The sequence below is a fragment of the Candida dubliniensis genome, chromosome 2 (assembly GCF_000026945.1).
Source record: "Candida dubliniensis CD36 chromosome 2, complete sequence".
Classification (NCBI taxonomy): Eukaryota; Fungi; Ascomycota; class Pichiomycetes; order Serinales; family Debaryomycetaceae; genus Candida; species Candida dubliniensis.
In genome coordinates, this window is record NC_012861.1 from 1,527,405 (window position 1) to 1,548,096 (window position 20,692).

The 20,692-nt window shown below is 35.9% G+C and overlaps 10 protein-coding genes across 10 annotated transcripts; 7 read left to right on the plus strand and 3 right to left on the minus strand. All coding sequences in view use genetic code 12, as the record gives it.

Moving 5' to 3' along the window:
• Positions 1-282: 282 nt before the first annotated feature.
• Positions 283-3,828, plus strand: CD36_21740 (Non-SMC subunit of the condensin complex, putative; the record flags this gene model as incomplete). Its single annotated transcript, XM_002418607.1, has 1 exon — positions 283-3,828. The coding sequence occupies one exon, from the start codon at positions 283-285 to the stop codon at positions 3,826-3,828; it is 3,546 nt and encodes a 1,181-aa protein (XP_002418652.1).
• Positions 3,829-4,087: 259 nt separating this feature from the next.
• On the plus strand, positions 4,088-5,896 carry CD36_21750 (membrane bound o-acyl transferase, putative; the record flags this gene model as incomplete). Its single annotated transcript, XM_002418608.1, has 1 exon — positions 4,088-5,896. One exon carries the CDS (start codon positions 4,088-4,090, stop codon positions 5,894-5,896), a length of 1,809 nt encoding a protein of 602 aa, XP_002418653.1.
• A 715-nt stretch (positions 5,897-6,611) lies between these two features.
• On the plus strand, positions 6,612-7,778 carry CD36_21760 (ferrochelatase, putative; the record flags this gene model as incomplete). Its single annotated transcript, XM_002418609.1, has 1 exon — positions 6,612-7,778. The coding sequence occupies one exon, from the start codon at positions 6,612-6,614 to the stop codon at positions 7,776-7,778; it is 1,167 nt and encodes a 388-aa protein (XP_002418654.1).
• A 105-nt stretch (positions 7,779-7,883) lies between these two features.
• On the minus strand, positions 7,884-8,849 carry CD36_21770 (subunit of the RNA polymerase II mediator complex, putative; the record flags this gene model as incomplete). Its single annotated transcript, XM_002418610.1, has 1 exon — positions 7,884-8,849. One exon carries the CDS (start codon positions 8,847-8,849, stop codon positions 7,884-7,886), a length of 966 nt encoding a protein of 321 aa, XP_002418655.1.
• Positions 8,850-9,089: 240 nt separating this feature from the next.
• On the plus strand, positions 9,090-9,905 carry CD36_21780 (conserved hypothetical protein; the record flags this gene model as incomplete). The annotated part of the gene is made up of 1 exon (XM_002418611.1): positions 9,090-9,905. The coding sequence occupies one exon, from the start codon at positions 9,090-9,092 to the stop codon at positions 9,903-9,905; it is 816 nt and encodes a 271-aa protein (XP_002418656.1).
• On the minus strand, positions 9,902-11,257 carry CD36_21790 (RNA binding protein, putative; the record flags this gene model as incomplete). The annotated part of the gene is made up of 1 exon (XM_002418612.1): positions 9,902-11,257. One exon carries the CDS (start codon positions 11,255-11,257, stop codon positions 9,902-9,904), a length of 1,356 nt encoding a protein of 451 aa, XP_002418657.1.
• A 113-nt stretch (positions 11,258-11,370) lies between these two features.
• On the minus strand, positions 11,371-12,812 carry CD36_21800 (meiosis-specific serine/threonine-protein kinase MEK1, putative; the record flags this gene model as incomplete). The annotated part of the gene is made up of 2 exons (XM_002418613.1): positions 11,371-12,126; positions 12,198-12,812. 2 exons carry the CDS (start codon positions 12,810-12,812, stop codon positions 11,371-11,373), a joined length of 1,371 nt encoding a protein of 456 aa, XP_002418658.1.
• A 691-nt stretch (positions 12,813-13,503) lies between these two features.
• On the plus strand, positions 13,504-13,836 carry CD36_21820 (conserved hypothetical protein; the record flags this gene model as incomplete). Its single annotated transcript, XM_002418614.1, has 1 exon — positions 13,504-13,836. One exon carries the CDS (start codon positions 13,504-13,506, stop codon positions 13,834-13,836), a length of 333 nt encoding a protein of 110 aa, XP_002418659.1.
• A 491-nt stretch (positions 13,837-14,327) lies between these two features.
• On the plus strand, positions 14,328-14,963 carry CD36_21830 (conserved hypothetical protein; the record flags this gene model as incomplete). Its single annotated transcript, XM_002418615.1, has 1 exon — positions 14,328-14,963. The coding sequence occupies one exon, from the start codon at positions 14,328-14,330 to the stop codon at positions 14,961-14,963; it is 636 nt and encodes a 211-aa protein (XP_002418660.1).
• Positions 14,964-15,519: 556 nt separating this feature from the next.
• On the plus strand, positions 15,520-20,430 carry CD36_21840 (helicase, putative; the record flags this gene model as incomplete). Its single annotated transcript, XM_002418616.1, has 1 exon — positions 15,520-20,430. The coding sequence occupies one exon, from the start codon at positions 15,520-15,522 to the stop codon at positions 20,428-20,430; it is 4,911 nt and encodes a 1,636-aa protein (XP_002418661.1).
• Positions 20,431-20,692: the final 262 nt, after the last annotated feature.

Here is a 20,692-nt window from a genome sequence, read left to right on the forward strand (position 1 = left end):
TGCTTTATGATTCATATATTTGGCAGGAGAATTGGGAGGTGCCAGTAACATGGCAAGTTGTATTCTCATTATGATCCTTCGAAAGGGGAAACCCGTGCGATGTAGGCATCTCTTTTCTTTTTCTCTGATTATGGTGCACCTTTGTTTTGATTCTTACATCTTCGCGTTGTTGTTTTTTTTTTTTTTTTTAATTGGTTTTTATGTTTTGGTTAGGATCATTTCGCCCATTTCTTTTCAATCACAACAAATCATTATCAGTTATAAGCATAATTTACCAACACAATGGATTTCAATCTTTCATCATATTTCAACGCGTTTGATGTTGATAAGGATTATCAAATAGAGTTTTCTGATGTGGATTCAAAATTAGATGCTATTACAGATTCTTTGGCAAACAATCCCGAATCCCTAAATTATAACCAGGAATTATTAGAAGATCTTGTTGAGTTGACACATGGATTTAGAGTGTTGGAGGAAAAAAAGCGTCATCAGTTAGCATATCTTATTACTTCTTCTTTAAATGCTGTTGGACAATCATATGATAACGTAATCCAGGCTGGTGATTTTCTCGACAATGTTGATACTATCAAGTCAACTTTAGAAAGATATGGCTATTTGATATTTGTTCTTTTGAAGTATCTCGGGAAAGAGGATTTCTCACAGGTTGGCAATGCAAGATCACAGAAAGCTGTTCCTCGGGAAGTATTGGCTAGATGGAAATCAAATTGTACTGAAGTCGAGAATGGTTTGACTGCAGTTATAACTATCTTGAACCTTGACTTGAGTAAAGTATTTGTCACAACCCCTGAACGGGATTCATTTGTGGAATTGTTTTCCAGACCGATTATTAATTTGATGGAAAGCCCAGAGAGAATGAAGTTGGTACCTATTAAATTGTTGATTTTCAAGGCCTTGTGCATTGCTGTCACCAAACATAAACATGGATCTATGCTTCAGCACTCCATCATTCAATGTCTCACGTATTATGCTCATTTGCCACAGTATATGGCAGGATTACTACATACATTGACAGAAAAATACGATTATATGGTTTTAACTGAAGAAATATTACGAGAGATTTCCCAAACTCATTTCAACTCAAATGATACCAACGGTCCGAAAGCAGTATCTGAATTTCTTATCAAGTTGTCAGAGTTGAGTCCAAGGTTAATTTTGCGTCAGATGACAAGTATCTCACAGTTATTGGATAATAGTAATCAAACATTAAGATGCTCGGTTGTGGAAGCATGTGGTAACATTGTTGTTGATATTCTAAAAAATAGTACTAAAGATCAAGGTGAAGATGAAGATGCAGATTATTATAGACACCAGGTCGTCAAACTCTTGAATTTGTTAGAAGAGAGATTTTTGGACCAGAATCCCTATGTGCGTACAAAGGCATTCCAAGCTTTGTCTAAAGTCGCTGATCTAAAAGTCAAATTAACTGAACGAAGACAGAAAATGATGATGTTGGCTGTAAGGTCACTCGAAGATAGAAGTACTTTGGTCAGAAGAAATGCCATTAAATTGATGTCTAAATTAATACTTAATCACCAATTTCAAGGTTCTCACGGAACACAGTTGGCATTGACATTCTGGAAACGAAAATTAGACGATGCCGAAGCGGAACTAATGAAATACATACCTGCAGATGCCCAACCTAGGACTGAACAATCAGACTCCAGTGGTGTCGAAGATAATGGAAATGAATTGGATAAAGTAGAGCAAGAGGAGGATCTGAACGAAAGAGAAGAAACCATTAAGGAAGGTGAACCAATAATGGACATTGATAAAGAGAATGTTTCGGAAGAAGGTGAAGGTGAAGGTGATATTGTTGCCAACACATCATCTTTTAATGATAATTTACCGGATGCAACTGTCTTGGCAAGGGTTAAATTAACTACCAACTATTATAAAGATGCTGTGGATTTTGTTGAAGCTGTCCATCATGGAACTGAAGTTATTTCTGGGTTATTATTTTCTAAGAATAGAAATGAGGCGATAGATGCAATGGATTTCCTTGTTTTGGCAGATGCTTACGGTATCGAAAACTCGCACATTGGTATCAGAAAAATGCTTCATTTGGTTTGGATGAAAGGGTCTTCTGATGAAGGAAAATCGGTACCTGCACATTTAATTGATTGCTACAAGTCATTGTTCTTGATAGCTCCAGCTTCTGCCAGTAAGATTGAGAAAGCTACTTATATTGCCAAGAATTTAATTGGTTTGACCTTGAAAGCTTCTGTAGCAGATTTGGCTTCATTAGAGAAGTTGTTGGGTCTTATGTATGCGGCAATGATGATCAATTTTGAAGTTATTAACGTATTGTGGCAAATTTATAACCTCAATGATCGCAGTGAGGAAGTGAGGAAACAGAAACGAGGAGCTATCATTATTTTGGGGATGCTTTCTCTTGAAGACAATCAGATTGCCGTTAAGGGCTTTGACTCCTTATTGAATATTGGATTGGGTGAGGAAGGTAAAGACGATTTGATCCTTGGTAGGTATACGTGTATTGCGTTACAACGTGTTATATCAGCAGACGCAAAGAAAAATTCTACTGTGGTCAAAATTCCAAGAGAAGAAGAAGCGATAGCTAAATTCAAACAAATTTTAATTGATTATAATGAAAATCCAGAATGGTATTCTATTAGTGAAGAAGCAATTGATGCTATTTTTCAACTATCATCAGAGCCTGACAGGGTTTGTTCAGATGTTATCAAAAGTAAAGCGATTGCTGTTTTCGATGACAGTAAAGCTTCCGTGGAGAATCCGGGTATTGCATTGTCTCAGTTGCTATTTATTGCTGGGCATGTTGCAATCAAGACAATTGTTTTTCTAGAGAAACTTGAAGGACAATTCAAAAAGAAAAAGCATGAAGCTGAATCGAAAAAGGGTACTGGAATTTCCAACAATGGTGGTGCTGGTGGTGCTGGTAGTGCTGCTGCTGCTTCTGGTGGTGCTGCTGACACTCAAGAGGAAGCAAATGAAGAGAACGAGTTGGAAATGATTGGAGGTACTTCCGAAGATGATTTTGCTGATGCCGTCGTACATGTCAAAGAACGAGAATTACTCTATGGTGATTATTCATTATTGGGAAGATTTGGACCTTTAGTGAAAGAAATTTGTGCACACCCTAAACAATTTCCAAATTTGAGGTTGCAACGCTCTGCTGTACTTTGTTTGGCTAAATTGATGTGTGTTTCATCGATCTATTGTGAGGAGAATTTGCCATTATTACTTCAAATTATGGAAAAATCAGATGATCCTGTCACTCGATGCAACTGTGTACTTGGTTTGGGAGATGTGGCTGTTTGTTTTAACAATATTGTGGACGAAAATACGGAATACATATACAGTCGTCTTACCGATGAGAATATTATGGTGCAAAGAACATGTTTGATGACAGTCACATTTTTGATCCTTGCCGGTCAAGTGAAGGTAAAGGGTCAATTGTCGTCTATGGCCAAGTGTTTGGAAAATCCAGATCAAAGTATAAGTGACATGTGTAGATTATTCTTTGCAGAATTGGCTACCAAAGACAATGCAATTTACAATGGATTCATTGATATTTTCAGTGGGTTGTCTAATGACCAAACCTTGGCCAAAGATGAGATGAAACGAATTATACGATTCTTGGTCGGGTTTATTGATAAAGAAAAGCATCAGAAGCAATTGGCAGAAAAGTTGTTGGCAAGGTTACCAAAGTGTCAACTGGAAAATCAATGGCAAGATGTGGCTTTTGTTTTACAAACTATTCCTTACAAAAACGATGCTATTACTGCTGCCTTAGAAGAAGGTTTCACGTTGGTTCTGGCCAAGCATTAGTACCATCGATTTATAACATAGATTATGTAGTGATAAATTCTATGCCATGTTACAGTCGTGTTGTGACCGAAGTATCGGATATTTCTTGTTGTTGTTGCAGTGAGAATGTCGTTTTATTTTTCTTGTCGTTTTTTGTCTCACTGTTGTGTAATGTATAGCTCAGTCTTTGAAATCAAAGAAACAACAACAACAAATACAACAAATACATTCCAAACCAAACTGCGCTACAATTAACATTCTCAATTGATTCAAGTAGACAATGATTTCAATCATCCAAGATGGGATATCTCAGTTGCTGGGTATATCGGGTCTAGACGAGGCTAATTTAAAGATCTTGATATGTACTTTGTTGTCTTTTCCATTCAGTATAATTTTCAAAAGATTGCCAGATCAGGATTATACCTTGAAGAACATTTACAACGTAGCTGTTTCTTGTTTTTATGTATTTGGTATTTGTGATTTAAGGTCTGGTATTTCAACGCTATTGATCTCGGCAACAGGATCATACTTTATTACAAGATATGTACGCACCAAATCAATGCCATGGATAAACTTTTTATTTTTGATGATTCACATGGCTTATAGTCATGTTCATTTGCAATTTTTTAAAGAATATGATCCTAAGCAGATTGATATAACTGGTGCTCAAATGATTTTGGTTATGAAATTGTCAGCATTTGGTTGGAATATACATGATGGGAAACAGCCAAGACTGGCTTTGAATGAATTTAACAAGACAAGGGCTATTCCTAGGCATCCAAATGTGTTGCCATATATTGGCTATGTATTTTTTTATGCTTCATTATTAACAGGACCAGCTTTTGATTATGCAGATTATGACAAGTTCATCCATGGAACATTGTTTGATGATGTTCCAGAAGAGAAGAGACCTGGGAAAAACAAAAGAAGAATACCTAGATCCGGTGTTCAAGCATTTAAGAAGCTTTTGTTGGGGTTCTTTTGGGCATTCTTGTTATTCCAAAGTGACAAGTTTGTCACTATGGAGTATATGTTTACCTCTGATTTTGTGCATTATCATGGTTTGTTTTACAGAATTATTTACATGTGGATATTAGGATTCACATTTCGATTAAAATATTATACAATTTGGACAATTGCTGAAGGAGCTTGTATTTTGTGTGGTATTGGATACAATGGCGTGGATCCGGAAACAGGAGAGTTTAAATGGAATAGAGTTCAAAATATAGATCCTTGGTCATTTGAAACCGGACAGAATGTACACGCTTGTTTGGAGGCTTGGAATCAAAATACTAATATCTGGTTGAAAAACTACGTGTATTTGCGGGTTGCAAAACCAGGTAAGAAACCAGGATTCAAGAGCACAATTTTCACATTCACTACAAGTGCATTCTGGCACGGTACCAGACCAGGGTACTATTTGACGTTTATTGTTGGTGCCTTGTTGCAAACTGTTGGCAAATTTTATAGAAGAAACTTTAGACCTATCTTTTTGGAAGCAGATGGGAAGACACCCAAGCCTACCAAAATTGTTTATGATTTTGTATGCTGGGCCAATACCCAATTGGCATTTGGGTTTTTTTCTCAACCATTTGTGATTTTGGGATTTACAAAATCGTTAGAATGCTGGGCTTCTGTCTATTATTGGTTGTTATGGGTCATTGCGTTATCATTTTTCACTTTTAGTGGACCATTTGCAAAACCCGTGACTAAATTTTTCAAATCATTACAACCATCGTACAGAGCACAACAACGTAAATCAAGGGAAGATAAATACAAGTTGAATAATGAGGAGGCAAGCATTGTCGAACAAGCTGTTGGTGCTAAATTAGGGCAAGACTATGATATCCCCACCCTTGGATTGCCTCCGTTTGATGTGTTTACGGATTTTGATCAGAAAGAAGTTGATCATGATATACAGCACTTGCGCAAGGCATGGACATCATTTAGAGGGCGTAGAGGGTCTATTAATGAGAACGATTTCGAAGGGTTGAAGAACGCTTATAATAATTTCACCAATGAAATTAATGACATATTTAATACTAAAAAGGAAGAATTCAAGAAACAAAAACTTGACAAACAGAATTAAATAAAATACGTTCATTTTACTATAGTAATTATATTGAAATGAAGACCACAAGAATGTTAAACTGTTTATCAATAAATAAATCTAAATCAAATAAAAAAAAAAAGAACGAGAGAAAGTTGTTGCTTGATTTGGTTTGAATGGGGAATGTTAGTGTGTGAAATGTTAAATACGACAATCTCACATTAAGTAGGTCCTATTTTAGGTGGTAAGGTATACGGAAATGGACAGAGATTGTGTTTCTTAGATTATAGTTGTAATCAATAAATGTCTCCATTAACAATTGGCTTCTTTGTCATTGGATACTGTCTCGACAAGTAAATGAAATTTACAGATGGGTCAAGATTTTTGCAAAGTAAAGAAAATACTCTCGACGTTGAATCCTTAACTCCTTTTTAATTTTTAGATCTAATTAGTAAAAAAATCGAAGTTTACTTTTGCTGTTTTTTTTTTTTTTCCTTTCCCCCTTCGCTTCTCAAATTTAAGTTTTAGTTGGTATTTTTTTTTTTTTTTTTGCCACTTATCTGGAAAATCTTTAAAATTTTTGACACGTTCATTATTGATAAGTTTACAAGTGATACACTGTTGACGTGTTCTGTTTAAAAAGAGTTTTGAAATATAAATATCACTCAATTGGCGTAGATTATTTCAACTTACAGATATTATTTCTGCTAGCATTTTGAATTGTTTTATGGAAATACTCTAAACCACGTATATCATGATGATGATTTTTAGAAATACTTTCAAACCCACCTGCATTACTGGAAGAGGATTCCTTAGGTTTAATTCCTCTAGCAGTACAAAACCACCCACTGGGATTGTTTTTATGAATATGGGAGGTCCTTCAAAAGTAGAGGAGACCTATGATTTTTTGTTCAGATTATTTTCCGATGGAGATTTGATTCCCTTTGGACGTTTTCAAAATATATTGGCTAAATTCATTGCTAAAAGACGTACACCAAAAATTGAGGAGCATTATCGAGAAATTGGTGGGGGTTCTCCTATTAGAAAATGGTCTGAATATCAATGTAAAAAAGTTTGTGAAATTTTAGACAAAACGTCTCCTGAAACTGCTCCACATAAACCCTATGTTGCTTTCAGATACGCCAACCCATTGACTGAAGAAACATTGAATGAGATGAAAAAAGATGGTGTCACCAAGGCAGTGGCCTTTTCCCAATACCCGCAATTCTCATACTCGACATCTGGCTCTTCCATGAATGAATTGTACCGTCAAACATTGATCCATGACCCTGAAAGAACCATTGAATGGTCTTTTATTGACAGATGGCCACAGCAATCAGGCTTGGTGAAAGCGTTTGCCAATAACATCAAAGAAAAGTTGGCTGAGTTCCCGCCACAAGACAGAGACGATATTGTTATTTTGTTCTCCGCTCATTCTTTACCTATGGAAATTGTCAATTTGGGGGATTCGTATCCTGCAGAAGTAGCCGCAACTGTTTATAAAATCATGGAAGAACTTAAATTTTCTAACCCTTATCGTTTGGTTTGGCAATCCCAAGTAGGTCCAAAGCCATGGTTAGGTGGACAAACTTCTAAGATTATTGACAAGCTTGAAAAAAGAGACGACATCAAGGGTATTGTTTTAGTCCCCGTTGCTTTTACATCTGATCATATTGAAACTTTACATGAATTGGATATTGAAATCTTGGAAGATGCCACAAATCCTCATAAGATAAAGCGTGCTGAATCATTGAACGGTAATGAGACATTTATTGAAGGTTTGGCTGACTTGGTTAAATCTCATTTGAAAAGTGGTGAAAAGTACTCTAAGCAGTTAGAATTGGATTGTATTTTAGGTAGTGATAGAGCTCAAGGGACTTTTAAACATCCAGATGAGATATTTGGAAGCAGGAAACGTTAAATGGTGTACATGGTTATGCAATCTGCAAAAAAAAAAAAAAAAAAAGAACTAGGAAAGAAAGAACGCATGCTTTTTATATTTAACAATATACATTTTTTATTTTGATTAATCTGAGTATTCATCGTCAGGATCAAATAAGTCTAAGTTAAGATCCACTGGTGGCTGGTTTTGTTCATCTTTCCTCTTACTTGTGTCATATTCACTAGCTGGATGCGGCCTAGAACCTTGTTCATCCTTTGTATTTTCATTTGAAATTCTGACATCTTCCATGTCATCATCATCGTCATTATTGTCGTTGGATTTGGTTTTAACTTCTTTAGGATCTTCTTTTTCTATGTCTCCTAATTCATACCGTATTATGTCTTCTGCTTGTAAAGATGCTTGTGCCAACATTCCACGTCTCAATGAATCTTCAGCGGGCCATACATAATTGTTTGGATGTATTTGGAATGGCATATTGGCAACAGTTGCAGGCGCCTTGGTAAACTTGGCTAACTTAAAAGCATACTTCAAAATATCATCGACGTCAACTTTCCGGTTAACCATTTTATCGGATTTGGGTAATTTCGGTAATTTTTTTAATTCGTTTCTGTAACTCACTAATTCTTTCAATATAAATTTCGAGTTCTCTTCTAATGTTTTATTTTTGTCCGACAACTTGTCCACCTCATAGCTATAATTTCTATGTTTGTTCAAGTCTTCAATTTGTTGTTTCAAAACATCATTACAAGTTATAATTTGTGCAATTTTCTCTTGTAATTCATCATTTTTAAACTGTGACACTGCTTCTGATAACTCATTGAGCAATCTTTCATATTCATTAACTTTTTGAACCATTGGCAATTGTTCAAATGCATCCAAATCCTTTTGAGTTTGTAATCTCAGTTTGACATTGGCTGCATTTGTAGGCAAGTTTTTCAGTGGATTCAATGATGAAGTAACATATAGCGCTGGATTGGGAGTGGTTGGGTTTGATTTTATGTTACCCAACTGATTCAAACGAGTAGAAGATCCCACTCGAGACACCGGATTTGATTTAAATGGACTGTCAGCTTTCTTAAAAGGTAGCATGAGATTCGACGCGATAGTTATTTATTTCTTTATATGAAGAATATGGATGGTGCTTGTCTTGAGTTTGGGTTTTTTGGTGTTTTATTTTTTTTTGTTTTTGTTTTTCTGATTACAGTTCCACCAAATGTGATTAATTTGATGTACAACTCAGTATTTTCAAACTCTAATACACATTCGACCCAACACATACATATATACTTGTCACTTATACAACAATAAGTATTGTTTTTGTTTTTTTGAATGAAAAAAAGGTTAGCCTTGTTTGATGATTCGGATGATAATTCTGAAACGGACTCGGAACAGCTGAAACTCAAATTGAAAAAGAAACAATTCAAAATTCCAGAAGATCTCCAACTGCCATCCCTTGCAGAAAATGACCAAAATGAAGACTACATGAAGTATGAATTGCGTGATGACATAGACATAGAATCAACTGAAAATGCCAGCAATAAAAAAGAACGTTCACTTTTTCTGGATCCCAGCTCATCAATTGGTCTTTCAATAATGGAACGAATGGGGTTTAAAATCGGCAATACATTAGGTAATTCAGCCACTGCAATTAAAGAACCAATTGAAGTATCTATTAGAAGTGGTAGAGAAGGTCTAGGGGGTGAATTTAGATCACCTCTGTACAAACAAAAGGACGTTGAAAACTTGAAATTGAACCTAGCAAATTTGAATAAACAAAGAAGAGAATTGAAAGATTTGAAAGGAATTATGAGACTCTGTTTTGATTTGAGTGGTGAACATGATGATTTTTTAGATGGAAAAGATCTTAGTAAAATAAATAACTTTTGGCGACCATATGTAAAAATTTATCTTGCAAAAGAGCAGAGTCAAACTGTTGGTTCACTGAAAGCAAAATTTAATGCTGCAGAGGCACTACAACTATTTGAACAAGAAGTTGAGAATATCGAGCAGACATTATCTGATCTACTAAATTATCTACGTGTAACTCATAACTATTGCTGGTATTGTGGGGTAAAATATATTGACCAAAATGACTTGCTTGTTAACTGTCCAGGTAAAAATCGTGATATACATTTGACTATCTAGTACAATGCATCATTAAACAACTTTTCTCTATATCTTTTGTGATTCAAATAAGCCTCATCGATTTGGCTTGAAGTAAGCACATCACTTCCATCGAGACGTTGTGGAAGCTTCTTAATCTCATCACTACTTAATTTATCAAATCGCAAATAAGGATAGTCAGGATGAGCATAGATAGCTGGTGATTTTTTAGCCTTTTCGTAGATTTCACCTGTTACGTTAGGTAAATAGTTCACATTAACACCGGAAACTTGCACACTACTACCCCACGCTATTTGTAACCTGCAGTCATTGATCATGTAGCCATACATGTTTAAAAAAGCACTTTCTGTAGCTGATCTTGAATAAAACTTGACATAACCAGTTTGGTAGTCCCTGGAAACACGACAGTATATTATATCCCCAAACCCTATGAAATGCTGTTCAAGTTCGCTCTCAGTGATACGTCCAGACAATCCACTAATTGTCAAACTTGTGTTATTTGGATCAGTAAATTGGTTTAGAGCTGGTTGTGGTTGGGGCACAGGAATTCTGTGATGATCTAGTTTTGTGACTGGCTGGGAACTTGTATCCACATTAGATCCTGCTGCTAAGCCAACTCTGATAGCTTTGGATCCAATGGTATAGCCCTGCATTTCCTTTAGTGCTCGGTTCATTGTTTCGGGTGAATGAAATTTAACAAACCCGAAACCTTTACTTTTTCTAGTTGAAGAATCAACGATAACTTTAGCTTGCTTGATTTGATTTGGATACTTCATGCTAAACTTGTTGAATAAGGTGGCATCAGATACCTCGGGAGCTAAATCTCCAATAAAAATAGAATATTCATTGGACAAATTGGTACTGCGATCATTACTGCCTGTTGAGTTTCTGCCAGAATAGTTTAGTTTGAAAACTCTATTTGAGTCCGGAACTTTTTGCCCATTTCTCTGTATGGCCAAATCAATGGACTCTTTGTCTCTAAAAGTCACAAAGCAATAGCTAGGCTTCAGTGGTTGTAGTCGATCTCTCATGATTTTGACGTGATGGGGTTTTGATACTAATTTTGTCCACAAATTATCAATTGATTCTTCTGTCCAATGGGGATCTAAATCACCCATCCACATCTGAAACTCGTTATTCCTCAAAGGTACGCTGTGTTGCTGATAAAGATTCTGTCTAGCTTTATAAGATGATGATGATGCTAGTGTCTGTCTTTGTCTGTAACTTGTATGAGGTGTCTGATGGTAACCATTGTTGAATCTTCCCCGGTTGCTAGCACCACGGTTACCTCCGCCATTACTTCCTCTCAGGCGAGAAGAGTAACTCGAAGAGTATCCTCTAGGTCTGTACCCAGAATTTTGATATGTAGACATTTGTAATGTATAGTGTACTGGAGAGTATCGATGATCAAGGCGGTTGTTAAATTTATCTAACTTTTTCTTTGGTTAGTTTTTTTGGCTTGATTTTTTTTTTTTTTTTTTTCGTTTTAAGTTTTTTTCCGTTTTGTATGCTGCAAAGTTTGATTCAATGGTAGGGGGGCATAATTGCCTCCTGTCCCAACAACTGAACGATACGTTTTCTCTAATTTTTTTCTTTGCAATTTGATCCAATCATGGTCAAAGCAGTCATTGATATCCATCCTAGATGCAGCTTCAACTTGGAGTAACCGTTTGATACAAGATTTGCCTGAGAGACTGACTTTATTGAATTGTGGTTTTGCAAGATTCAACTGGCCAAGACGTGAAGCCTTAATTATTTTTTCTTTACTCTCGGAATAGAAAGGCGATACACCAGATAGCAATATGTGTGTAATCACACCTAATGACCATATATCACATTTGAAATCGTAAGGTTGGACTGCTTTATCGCCAGATTTATCAGACTTGAATACCTCTGGTGCGCTGTATTCGAGAGTACCCACACATGTGTTGGTTCTGTTGTTATGTCCAAGATATTTTGCAATTCCAAAATCACATAAGTAGATTTTTGTTTTCGGAATTGGTAGTTCAAGTAATATATTGTCGAGTTTAAGATCCCGGTGGACAATTTTTAGTTTTTTATGTAGAAATTGTAGTGCTTTCATTATTTGGAACACAATAAAAATCGCTTCCCTTTCGGGAATTGCTTTTAAATAGTCGTCTTTCACTAGATAGGAAAACAAGTCACCGCCACATATTAAGTCTTGAAAGAGAAAGATCTTTGAATTTCTTGCAATGGTGTCATATATTTGAATAATGTTGGGCTTTTTTTCCCTTTTTAGTTAGTATGTTGGAAATTCAACGTAGAAAAAAGTGTTGAAGTGATTATACTAACATGGTTAATTTTGCTTAACAAATAAGACTCTTGGGTAGGCTTGTTTTTGTCAGAAAAATACTCCGACTGATTATTCTGGGTGATTTTGACTGCAAATAGTTTTGGGTTATTGGGTTTTTTTGCGACATATACTGCACCAAACGAGCCACTCCCAATAATTTTACTGGAAATTTCCCAATCTTCGATTGGTTGGTTTAGTTCTGTTTGAGAGCTTATGTCGTTTTGCGAACATTTGTATGTGATATATGCAGCTGTTTTTATTCCAATTGTATCTCCATTTTCCAAAATATAGGTCAATCCACACAGCATGTCCGTTTCGTTATGTGTGATGCCATTTCTTGACTTATCAGATATATAAGTAATAAGGTTTGACTCACTGTCGAATTGAATTGCCCAGATTATACAATGTTCCATTGAAACAGTTGGATTCATTATTTGTAATTTGCACTTCGGGGATCTTCCTATAGTAAGAACTTGGTGTCTTAGTAAAGGCACCGTGATTACGTTCCCACTTACACTAGGCCGTGCATGTTTTTCCTGTTCTCTGCTTAACTTGCTAAGAATTAATGGTGTCTTATTAAGTGGAACAATTTGCAATAACCCAATTACGTCCATAATTAAGGAGAAGAAATAATGGATGAGAAGCAAATTAAAAAAAAAAAAAAAAAGTATGTGACTCGAAATGATTTGGATGGACAATACTTCGTTGTTATATACTTTTTTTTTTCATTTTGCAACCCAGTAGATTGAGTGGGATTGACGATTCGGATTAGTTTTTTGTAACTAGGTGTATGAAATGTTTACTATTAGTTATGTTATTATTGACTTGTGAGGACCTTTTCCAATACCAACTTGTTTTGTTTCGACAGTATCTCTCTTGTATTCATCATCGTTGACAATAATAAACTGGTCAAGATTTGGAGCAAAATTCAATCGAAATATCTATAAAATTTTTATAGAAAGACCTTGTCTACAAAGTATATTTTCAAAACTATAATAAGAAGAATTACTCAGTTTTACCCTTAGCTATGCAGAAGTAGTTATTGGTCCCTTCTTGTTCAATCAACCCAACGATAACATCAAAGGATGGTCTTTTTGGCAACCACCTGTAGTCGTGCAAGTTTCTCAAAAAGAATGTCTTTTGTTTTGTATTTTTCTTTTCTTTTTTTTTTTTTTTTTTTTTTTTTTCGATTTTCTCACTTACTAGTTTTGTATGGTATATTATAGATTCTATCAGAGAAAAAGTAAAGTTTCAATAAATTCAAACTGTCATTAAATCAATATACTTTCATAACAGCACTACACAATGTTTACAAGATCACTGAGAAACTACGGCAAAATTATTTTCAGAAGGTTTCAACACTCAAGTCATGCACCAGCTAGCGAATCCGTTCCATTTTCCAACAAATTCGGTTTTGACTTGAGCCCACCACCGATTCACGAATACTGGAATATCCACAACTCGACCATACTCTTTGCATTTGTTCCAGTTTTTCTTGGAATTGCATACTTTGCTAAATATGTTGGTAAAACAGTTGATGCAAATGCTGCCTATTTAGGCTATGCTGACTCCGAAGCATCACCAGTTAGCAAAATCCCATTTGGACAATCTCAAGCAGTACCTGCCAAAGAAGAATAAATTATGAATTATGACAATTCTGTGCTTTATAAGTAAGAAGAGGATACATTTATTGATGAGAGGTAAGAATTTGAAGGTGGGAGATTGAAGGTTGCTGTTTATTGGTTAGTTATAAGTATTCACACATAATAAAGTTTACTATTTGGAAAATAGGTTTGTACATTATATTAACATCAATTTCATTTATTACATAACAGTAATTAGCAATGGATCAATATAAATACACGTTTATATTTATTTCAAGCAATAGTAAGATATGCCCTTTTAGATTATTATTAGCTAGACTCATCTGCCAATTGGGTTTGTTCGATGTTAGACACATTGATAGTTGATGCAAAATGCACGACCTGAATAATTTTTTTCTCACTTAATTTTATTGGTTGGTTGTATTTTGAAGAAGAGAACAAATATTTCAAATAATACTAAAAACAGAACTGAAGTATTGTCAATTTATTTATATTGTTAGTTAACTTATACAAACCCACAGAAGCATGATATCAAGAATTGGCCTCAGCACACCAACAAAGGCGTTGTCCCTCAGTTCTAGAAGAGTCATTGGCTGTACATCAAGGATTGCATTATCAAGGTGTTATGCCACTAAAAAAGCTACAATCTATGATCAAAGCACTGGCCAAACAATCGAGTTAGCTGACCCAGAACACCCTGAATTGGCTGATTTTAAAAACCCACCATTTGTCTTGAAGCAATACTTAGATCCATATGCCAAATACGACGATCCGCAGAATAGAAGAAACAAGAACGACCCAATGCACATTGACGAGGATATGTTGGATATGTGGTCACCAGATTACTATGATCATGTATCTGATAGCACTGCTTTGAAACACAATGCCATCTTTTTTGGTTTGATATTTGGGATTTCAGCTGTAATTGCCTACTTCCAATTATACCCAGAAAAACCAGCCATGATTAGATCGTTCCCATATAACGGTTTGGCTGATGCTTTAGGGGCTACATCAGAAGAGACCGCACCATTCTATCAAAACAAACCGGATTTAACTGCTGAAAAGGAATGTGGTATTTTACCTGCTGATAATGATATCACCAATAATCAAACTGCCTATGAAAAAGAGAACGCAGAATTCATAAAATCCGGTACTGCCTAATCACTACAGTTATTCTAAGGGAGTATTTGAAACAATCTCAGTTTTGAAATTGTGTAATTACTGTTAAAACCAGTTTACCTTTGAAGAAGACAGTGGTTGAAATATCGTTTTACTTTTCTTTTTTGTACGGGCTTGATTATTTTCTGTAAACTATTAGCATATATATATATATTCTTTCAATTGAAACTTTTTTTAAAAATTAGCGTTCATTTTTAGCACAATAGATGAAGCTAAATAAAACAGTTTATTGTAGGAGTTGTTGACACCATAATAATTTTCTGCAGGAGGAGGAGTTTCGGTAAAATAATCTTGAAACTGATTTGTGCGCCATCCACCAGATTCAAAGAATCCAGCTTGTTTTGTTTTCGTTCTTTTTTTTTTTTCTTTCTTTCTCTCTCTCTCTCTTTTGTATTTTTTTTTATCCATTCTTTAATTCATTTCGGTTTTTTTTTTTTTTTTTTTTTTTTTCGTTTTATTTACTTACAATTTCTGAAATAAAATCTCTTCTTGCAGATCTAGCAAACACATCAAGAATATTTTCAAAAGAAAACTAGGAATGCCAGAGAATGGAAGATTTAGGAGAACACTGGCAAGGTTGACTCAGAATGGAAATTCGACCTCTTCTACAATTTATCAGAATGGTAAACGAACCGGCCATCATGCACAGGAAACATCAACCGTATCAAATAAAAAGAGAAAAGTGTCTATTCAATCAAAAGAGACCAAATTGTCAGATATTATCGTTGATTTTAATTTGGCCGTTAACGAATTGTATCAATTAACAGAATACAACTCTATCATAAGTTGGGACCCCATAGAAAATTCAAGCGCAAATGACAGAGGTTTGAAGGCGGAATTTGAAGAATTTGTCAAAAAAAATCATTGCAAACTTGTATGGGATAAAGGAATTGAGAATGATTCTAATATAGACAATTTGCCACTAAGGTTTCAAAAGAAAAAGTTGGCAGAACAGAACAAATTACTAGATGACAAATTTCTGTTTCGACAGAGTGTGCTAGCGAGCAGTAAAGTATTAGAAGAATCCTTAATCAACAAATTAAGAGATGAAGTAAAGATAGAGACCATGTCTAAGGCCATTCACTCTCACGAAAAGTCGGGATCTAAAATGAAAACGCCTTCGCAAACATCAAACACAAAAACAAACATACGGAAAAGTAGGTCAGTGACACCTAAAAGGGGAAACGAAAATGGGTCTCGAAAGCAAACTAATGAAGATCAAGACGAAGTTATTGAATTAAGCGATGAGAGTAATAGAGAAGAGATAGAGAGTGATTTATCTGAATCAGAGACACATTATCGCATAAAGTGCATCAAAAAAACAGTCCCACCACCATTAGTAACACACCCCTCTCATATACCGCAATGGAGACCAGAAAATTTGGAAGATGGCAATAGACAGACCGGTAGCATTATTCCGTTGAAAGATCTGTCCAGTAGTAGCAAAATTATCAATTTCAAACCGACACCACTAGAAATAATACAATTAAAAGACGAAGTAATAGTTGCACCAAAACTCACTGAAAAGTTACAAAATTTTCTTAACAATGATTTTAAAACTCCCATTATTGACGAGTCAAATTTTCCCGATTATAATTTCACAAGAGATGAGTATGATGCAATCATGTCTCAACAAGAAAACTTATTAAAAAAGTTATATCACAAGGTCAACATTGAAAATAGCCTTGAATTGAATGGTGACAGGATAGAGCGCCGCAAGGTCATTCTTCCGCAATCGAATGTGAAACTCACAGATCCTTTTAGAAATACCTTTTCCGTCAGACCCAAATTACATGGTGCTGCGAATAATGCCACTCATCAAGATCATTTGCTAGCTCAAGGTATGGCCTTTTCCAAGGTTCATCAACAAATGAGGAAACAGCACCACTTACGAACTCGAAAGATTTCGGCAATGATAGATCAGCATTTTAGAAAGAAGAAAGGAGAAAAGGAAAGACTAGCTAAAGAAAGAGAGCAAAATCTTAAAAAAATGAGTCGATTGACGATGCAGGCTGTGAAGAAAAGATGGAATCAGGCACAGAAAGTGTATCAAATTATACAAAATGAGAAGAATGAAGAGTTGAAGAAGATCAAAGGTAGAAAGCATTTGAGTGAAATGCTAGAACACTCCACTCAGTTATTGGAAGCTCAACTTACTTCATCGAGGGAACCAACGGCTGACGCCGAAAGTGATAACGATGACACGTCCTTCGATGACAATACCAATGATTCTGATAATTTCCTGTCATCATCAGAAGAAGGAGAAAATACGGAACAGCAAATGAATGGGAATAAAAAGCATAATATAAATGGGAAAAGTAATGACGAGAATGATATGAATCTATCGATTGAAGAATTGAGAAAGAAGTATGCCGATTTAGAGACTTCAGTAGAACCTTTATCGTCTAGCGCAACTTCCGAGAAGGAAAGAGAGTCTGGAACTTCAAGTGAGGAAACCGAACTGAGTGAGGATGATGACACAGATGTTACTAGAGGTCTCGCATCGTTGTACCGGAATGATGAAGTCGTTGATTTCGCGAGTACACCTTTTGAGTATAGTGCAGAAGAGAAAAAGCTTATTGAAGATCTTAACCAGGAAAGTGATTCTAGAATGAATTCACTATTAGACTCAGACTCTATTAGTTCAATTTCCGATAGCGAGACACTGGAAGAAGATTCGTCTGATACTGAAATGGACCAACAAAGTGCTACCGAACCCCCTCATCCGTCGGAAAGTGCGAGCAATAGTGGACTTGCAAGTTTGTTCACCAATGGTACAGTGTTGCTGGATGACGATGACGCCTCAATTTCCAGTAATTTTGAAAAAGAGAGTGATGAAAACTTGAGCCTGTCCGATAGCGAGTCTGAAGCCAATGGAGACGGTAAAGTTGAAAATATTGCATCATCCGGTGAAGAAGACAGCAATGTTGAAATTGTGAATGGGTCAAAAGTTAAAGATGTACCTATCCCTCTGCTTTTAAGGGGTACATTAAGACCGTACCAGAAACAAGGTTTAAATTGGTTGGCTAGTCTATACAATAACAACACCAATGGAATTCTTGCCGATGAGATGGGTTTGGGTAAAACTATACAAACAATATCTTTGTTGGCGTATTTAGCTTGTGAACATCATAAATGGGGTCCGCATTTAATCATAGTTCCGACTTCTGTCATGTTGAATTGGGAAATGGAGTTTAAAAAATTCGCTCCTGGATTCAAAGTCTTGACATATTACGGCTCTCCCCAACAAAGAGCTCAAAAACGAAAAGGATGGAACAAGCCCGATGCTTTCCACGTGTGCATTACATCTTATCAATTGGTGGTACAAGATCAACAATCATTCAAAAGAAGACGGTGGACATACATGATATTAGATGAGGCCCACAATATTAAAAATTTTAGGTCTACGCGATGGAGAGCATTGTTAAATTTTAATACCGAAAACAGATTACTTTTAACTGGTACACCGTTACAGAACAATTTGATGGAATTGTGGTCCTTGCTTTATTTTCTAATGCCGTCATCTAAAGTAAACCAAGCAATGCCTGAAGGATTTGCAAATTTGGACGATTTTCAGCAATGGTTCGGAAAACCGGTGGATAAGATACTAGAACAGACGTCAGCGGGGAGCTCCGATTTGATAGATGAAAATGAACGGACTACACAGAGAATGGATGAAGAGACCAGAAATACTGTGGCTAGATTACATCAGGTTTTGCGTCCCTATTTACTACGTAGATTGAAGAAAGATGTGGAAAAGCAAATGCCTGGAAAATATGAACATATAGTGTATTGTCGCTTGTCGAAACGTCAGAGATTTCTTTATGACGATTTCATGTCACGTGCGAAAACTAAGGAGACATTAGCGTCTGGTAATTTTCTATCCATTATCAATTGTTTGATGCAATTGAGAAAAGTTTGCAATCATCCCGATTTATTTGAAGTTAGACCAATAGTTACATCTTTTGCAATGCCAAGATCAATTCCGTCATATTACCAGAGCACCAATGAACTAGTGAAAAAGCTGTTCTGCAAGGATGAAACAGTTTCGTTTCAAGCTTTAAACCTTGATGTCACAGGGTGTGAGAATATGAATTATTTTGTATGTCAATCGACTGAAATATTGATGACAACAGAACCATTTCAAGACCAAATAAGTAAACTAAAAACTTTGCTTGACGAATTTGAGAATTCAGACCCTATCAAGTATGTTAGCTACTACCAACAGCGTCGGAATGAGGAACAAGCAGAAATTAAGGAAAAACTAGAGCACGTCTTATACTTGAACAATTTGAGGTGTGGGAGAAAACCAATTTATGGAGAGTCATTGCTAAGACTACTTAAAGTTAATGCACGGGGTTTCAATGAAGAGCCTTACAACAAGTATTGTTTGTCATTATCTGAGCGAGTCGACAGGATGAGCGATAGTATTGAGAAATATTCTATCATTACGCCTGCAGCCGTTGCCTTGGATATGAAAGACCAGTTAATTCCAATATCAACCAAGCAAAGAGTTTTACATGAAGTTGCCGAGAACAACATTCAAAATCCTTTCCACAAGGCACAAGTTAAGTTGTCGATTGCGTTCCCTGACAAGACATTATTACAATATGATTGTGGAAAATTGCAAAAATTGGCTACGTTGTTACAAGACTTGACCTCAAAGGGACACCGAGCGTTGATTTTTACACAAATGACAAAGGTGTTGGATATTCTAGAACAGTTCCTCAACATTCATGGCTATAGATACATGAGATTAGATGGTGCAACAAAGATTGAGGATCGTCAGCTATTGACTGAAAAATTTAATCGAGATCCAAAAATACCAGTGTTCATCTTATCGACAAGATCAGGTGGGTTGGGAATTAACCTAACTGGTGCAGATACTGTGATTTTTTATGATTCCGATTGGAATCCAGCCATGGACAAGCAGTGCCAAGATCGTTGTCATAGAATTGGTCAAGTCCGAGATGTTCACATTTATAGATTCGTTTCCGAGTACACCATTGAGTCTAATATTATCAAAAAGGCAAACCAGAAAAGACAGTTGGATAACGTTGTTATTCAAGAGGGAGAGTTTACTACAGATTACTTTGGTAAATTCTCGGTTCGCGATTTGGTCAGCGATAGCAATATTGGGAAAGAAATAACTGATAGGACTATTGATTTTTCAGGCGATGCCAAGATGGGTAACGTGTTAGCGCAGGCTGAAGATGAAGAAGATAGAGTCGCTGCTGGAGCTGCATTAAAAGAGGTTGCTATTGACGACGATGATTTTAAAGAGGAGACCAGATCAGCTACTACAGGTGCCACTCCTGCTCCAACAGAAACTAATGCATTAGGTACAACAGATGGCGACACTGGATTTATTGACGTTGATTATGATGATGGTATTGGCCATGTTGATGAGTATATGTTACGGTTTATTTCAGATGGATATTATTTATAGTTACTCCTTGTATTATATATTAACGAATGGGTTTTTTTTTGTTATTCTTCATTGATGGGGAGTTTTTTCAGTTGTAGTATGGTTGGAAATACACCTACAAGATATTGTATAGTAGAGATCGCAATGTTTAGTTTCCAAAGTTGTTTTTAAAACCTTCATCTTTCTCTTCACTAAAACAAAAAAACGAACTGTGCCTAGAAGATGAAAATGAAGAGTACCATGTCGTATAGTGGACGTTGCTATTTTGGGACAAAAAAATGCA